The sequence below is a fragment of the Octodon degus genome, unplaced genomic scaffold (assembly GCF_000260255.1).
Source record: "Octodon degus isolate 3935 unplaced genomic scaffold, OctDeg1.0 scaffold00058, whole genome shotgun sequence".
Lineage (NCBI taxonomy): Eukaryota > Metazoa > Chordata > Mammalia > Rodentia > Octodontidae > Octodon > Octodon degus.
This window is the reverse complement of record NW_004524634.1, coordinates 10822112-10827402: the sequence shown is the minus strand read 5'-3', so window position 1 is coordinate 10827402 and position 5291 is coordinate 10822112. Positions and strand designations below refer to the sequence as shown.

Below are 5291 nucleotides of genomic sequence, written 5' to 3'. Positions count from 1 at the left end.
AATATATAAATCAAATTGTTTATTTTCTCTGTGATATTGAATTTTTCTATAGTTTGGAGCATGTGCCACTGCGACTGTATGATTGCTGTTATCCACTTGTTTCATGAATAATTCTTTTAAGCTAGTAAAGTTATATCTTAAATCATCTTAGCCGTCACATCTGCATGCTATATTTTTAAGCTTTAAAGAGTCTGTTAAGTTCTCAGTACAGTAGTGGCTCTGAGCTTAAATTTGTTGTATATGTTTTCTAGAAATTGCTTGTTTTTCCTTTTTAACAAGAGAATAAATGAGTTATATTATTAGATTATTTGGAGGTTCCATTTGCTCTTAAATATTTGGTATGTTAATTATGAGCTTAATTCAGACACTTTTTATACACACCTGTATATAAATATTACAACAATAATACTGTGAAAGTCAGTCTTTAGAAATTCCTGGCTTGAAAATTTCTCCAGTGGTCAAAATGAACCTAAAAAATACTGTGGACCCACCCACACAGTATATTTCTCCAATACTGTCAACTTGCCAACTCAAAAGTAAAGCTAATGTTAAAAAGTCACATTAGTTATGTGCATGAATATGGTCATCTTTTCTACAGTAATGGAATGACCTTGGCTTTGAATCTACAGCCAAATGGTCAACCTGCAAGAGGGCTCACCCAGGGCCCAGGCATAGTGAGCATCTCACTGCAGAAGTCTGACTCTTTTGCAGTGTGGAGCCATGTTTAAAATTTTATGTAATACTTTTTCAGTTTCTATTCATTCCCTTTGGTTGGTGTTATCAAACTATAATCTCCCTAGAGGTCTATGTTTCCTCTTAGCATCTTCTTATATCACTTGTCATTATCCATTACAAAAACCCCATGTTTTAGAAAATGGTGAAACAAGATCATTCATTTGATCAGTCTTACATTTTTGCTAAACACTAACTTACTAGTTTAACTTTTCAAAAAATTAAAAACCATTTTTCAGCAGCAAACCTGAGCCATTACACCTACTCTTGGGTCTTGTCTTTTCCATGCCCTTAAATATTAATGCTACTTTGAATTCTTGTACTCACCCCCACATCAAACCCATAAATTACTTAATCTAACTAGACAAAGTGAATTGAATTAGGTATGTTTCTCTACAGAAGGAAGTTATTGAGAAATACTAGATGAATTTTCTTTGGCTGTGTACCTTTACAATTTTAGCAGGAAATTTTATAGCAAATATCATAGAATAAGACAATGATTAGGAAGAATTGACAGAAGAAAATAATTCACCTATCAGTGGGGAGAAACATGGGGTGCTAACTGGGAGGAAGTGCTATCTGTAGAAATTGGGAAATTTTCCAGGAAGAATCTTTAACCAATGGTAGAAATTTCTTTGAAACAATAAAAGCCCTGTGTATGAATCTGCCCTCCCCCGACACCTGTTATTCATGTCATTGCCCCTCCCTCAGATCTTCTTATAAAAGCCTGTCTTTCCTGATGCTACAAACTATCCCAGGTTTGACAAGACAGGTAAGTGGGCATTGTGGGAAGATGAGAACCCTATCAAGGGTTGGACTTCATCCATGACAGGAGAAGATGAGCAAGGTCTGTGATCTCAGGTAATCCAGAAGATCTGTGACTGAGCAAAGCCTGTCCTTAAAGTTCCTCAGGGAAAGTAGAGGACATATTTCCAGTCATTTCAAGGGACAGAAGGGAAGTCATGCAATGAAGATCAGTGTATATCCACAGGACTGGACAAAGGAGAAGGGCAAAGGTGCTAGGGTCCCTGGATATCCTCTCACAGACCACAGCTACTTCTGAGACTGTCTCTTCACCCACAGATACCATGCTGCCTCCCATGACACTCCACAGCATGTCCTGGCTGCTGCTCTCCTGCCTGCTGCTCTTACCTCAGGTGCAAGGTGAGATTTCTCTACAAGAAAGAGAGAAAGGCCTCTCAGTGTCTCATGTGGCACTGGTGAGCTGCACCCAATGTGAAGACACTACCTGAAAATCCTGTGCCATCCTTCCTTCCTTCTGGTTATCAGCAGTGGGTTTACCAGAAGTCCATAAATGGCACCAGATGGTCTCCCACTTTGTCAGGAATCTCTAATTTTTGAAGTATGGTTAAAGAGGAAAGGCATTAAAGCTCAGTAAGGACATTTATGGAAGGCAAGTATTAGAGACCACAAAGTAGGAACTGGAAGATGAAAGTTGTGGACAATTGAATGAGGCAGAAGAGTAAAATGCAATAGACACTTGCCATATGAGAGACCTATCTCAATATCAAGGGAGCACAGGAAAAGGAGGTAGGAATTCAGGAGCAAAAACTTACTCTCCAAGAACAGTTCTCATAACTGTTTTCTAAATCACCTTTCCTGTCCACACTTCACTCATTCCTCCTTTGTCTCTCTTCACTCCAGGAGAAGATTCCCAAGGCAAAATGCCCTCACCACGAATCAGGTGTCCCCAGGGTTCCAAGGCCTATGGATCCTACTGCTATGTGCTGTTTAGAACACCCAAATCCTGGTTTGATGCCAATGTGAGTGTTTAGAAGTTGAGTGGGGAATCACAGAGTAAAGGACAAGTGGGTCACAGACGAGCAGGTCTCCAAAGTGCAAGTTCTTGGGAAAGAGACTAAACCTTTGCCTTGATGTACTCCACTGAGATCTCATGTTCCCTCTTATTTTCTTTCTCCCCCATGCAGTTGGCCTGCCAGAAGCGGCCCTCAGGAAACCTTGTGTCAGTGCTCAGTGCAGCTGAAGGGTCCTTTGTGTCCTCGCTAATCAAGAGCAGTTCAAACACCCACCAATACGTCTGGATCGGGGTCTATGACCCTACACTGGTGTGATTTCATTGTTTTCTCTCTGTTACTTATCACATGGCCATTGCCATCTAGGCTCACCTTTCTGCATCTACCCAGAAAGAGTACCCAAAGCTACAGATCTCAGGATCTGAGTGACATTTGGGACAAAAAGAAATCTGTGATGCCAGCTGAAGAGTTGGGTTTTGTGGAGGCTCCCAGTCTCCAGATTAGTTAGTCTGCCTGTTTTCAAGTATTATGCCATTCTCACACAAAGACTTGGAACTTAGTTTCCTGAGCTTCGGGGAATCTGCACACCCATCTCAGGGGAATCCTAAGTAGAAAATGATATCAAAATTACTCTTTATAGGATAGAGCTTTCCATGAATCTCATAGACAACTTCAAATATATTACCAATCATATTCAGCAAGAAACATGTTATTCTGAGCATGCCCAGATTTCTTGTGATTATTGGCTGGAATTTCTCAATGAGGGAGGGATTCAGGGGGAGTATTGCATTAGGAGGCTCTGAGCAGCCTGGGGAGAAGCAGACCAAAATGCATAAGGCTGAGGTGGGAGTCAGATGTTCCACAGAAGGGATCCTGAATGTGAGAGTGTCATTTCCTTCACCTTGATGGATCCTCTGCTATAGGGCTATGAACCCAATGGAGGCGGCTGGGAGTGGAGCACCTCTGATATACTGGATTACTCTAACTGGGAGAGGAATCCTTCTACTTCCTCAGACCGTGGTTACTGTGGAACTGTATCACGTGCCTCAGGTAAGAGATAAGAGCCAGCTCTGCACGCCTTTTCTACCCCTCTTTCCCATTCCCAGGTCTGATCTTCAGGGAATCTTGCTGAACTGGAAAAGGCAGTGGTAGTTTGCCTTCTCTTGTATCCTCTCATCTCTTTATTTTAATTTCCTTTCTCTGGAAAGGGTCTCTTGTGAAGATGATAGAGAGGTGGTTAAGCCTAGGCCAGAACCTGAGATATTTCTGTACTAAATCTGTGTGATCCAACAGTCCACTCACGTTGACTCTTTTGTCTTTCCAGGGTACCTAAGGTGGAGAGATTACAACTGTGATATACAGTTACCTTATGTCTGCAAGTTCAGGGGCTGAATTTGCATGCAGCTAACCATAAGCAAGAATCACATTCTGCAAATTCACCCAGGAAGGGAGTTTTCTACCCCCACATCCACAACTGGGCTCTACTTTTGGTCTTCGCTCTCTACTTTCTTTCTCACCTTAATTTCAGGGCCTTCTCCATTGTGTATTGTGGCTGGAGGTTTTGTAGAGCAATAATAAAACTGTAGTTTAGATCTGCATGAATATCTGATCTGTTTATCATAACACTCTCTGAAGAGGGTGGATTGGTAAGGATGGAAACTCTGAGATTTGTCTACTTTTTTAAAAATTGTTTTAAATGTATTTAGTACAGGTCTACAGGGTCTCACTACACAGATTAGACTCACAGTGATCCTCATGTTTCCAGCCTCCCAAGCACTGGGATTACAGGCAAGTGCTACCACACCCAATCTCAGTTCCATCTCAGCATGCCCTGTGGGCAGGGCCAGCACAGCATGTGGAAGATCAAACCCCATCCTTGCATCTGCCTAAGCAGGCACTTTAGTCTGCTGACTTATCTGGACAGCCATAGATTTGCCTCTTATCTAATTCCACCAAGGCCTACAAGGTGTGCCAAGGTGTGCAATGATACCAGTACATAATGATGAGTGTCTCAGTGTTGCTTCTGAAGTGCTGTGTTGTCTTCAGGTGAACACAACGTCTTCTTACACACTCACTGCCCCGAGGTTGCCCTTCATATTGTGACTCAACCATCTTTAGGGTCTTTTGATATTATTTAGTAGTGTTTCTCCAGTTGTATTCTGTGAAGTATCATATCTTTCTTAGTGTACACAATCTGTCGTGAACTGTAACTTGGGAAAGATATAATAAGAAATCAATGATTACTTGTGGCTACCATGCTGACAAAGGATTGCTGGGTGTGATTACTGCTTTTCTTCAGGGACACAAAAAAATCTGAAATTATTTCATTTTTTTAAATTATTTTTTTATTTTTATTTATTATTTTACTTTATTGAGAAACAAATATCAATAAGACAGTCTCAAAACTGATCAATAGTACAGTTTCAATAATTAATACAGTGCACATTGTTATCTTCTTAGTGGTTATCCATAGTAAAAGACGCAGACAGGATATCCTGTCCAAACACTATTAGTACAAATCTTTCTCCTCATTGAATTATGCAAAAGTAGCTGTATATCTATCCTAACTATTCTGCATATACAGATACAAAATGGACCTTCTTTGTATCACCTTTTGTTGTTTACTCTTGTCAGAAATGGGTATTCCATTGGCACCTAAGTATTATAGGTAGGTTAGGGGCCGGGGAGATGGCTCAGTAGGAAAAGCGCTTGACTGACAAACTCAAGGATCTGAGTTCAATCCCTGGATCCGCCAAAAAAACAAAATAAATAAATAAAATAATA

General features: G+C 40.7%; 1 protein-coding gene across 2 annotated transcripts; it reads left to right on the top strand.

Moving 5' to 3' along the window:
- The first annotated feature begins 1820 nt into the window (after window positions 1–1820).
- On the top strand, window positions 1821–3899 carry LOC101582999 (regenerating islet-derived protein 3-alpha). 2 transcript variants are annotated; one of them, XM_004634139.1, is made up of 5 exons: window positions 1821–1896; window positions 2398–2516; window positions 2682–2819; window positions 3431–3557; window positions 3832–3899. In XM_004634139.1, exons 1-5 carry the CDS (start codon window positions 1821–1823, stop codon window positions 3897–3899), a joined length of 528 nt encoding a protein of 175 aa, XP_004634196.1. The 2 variants fall into 2 exon arrangements, with proteins under 2 accessions (XP_004634196.1, XP_004634197.1); XM_004634140.1 differs by lacking the exon at window positions 2682–2819.
- The last annotated feature ends 1392 nt before the right edge of the window (window positions 3900–5291 follow it).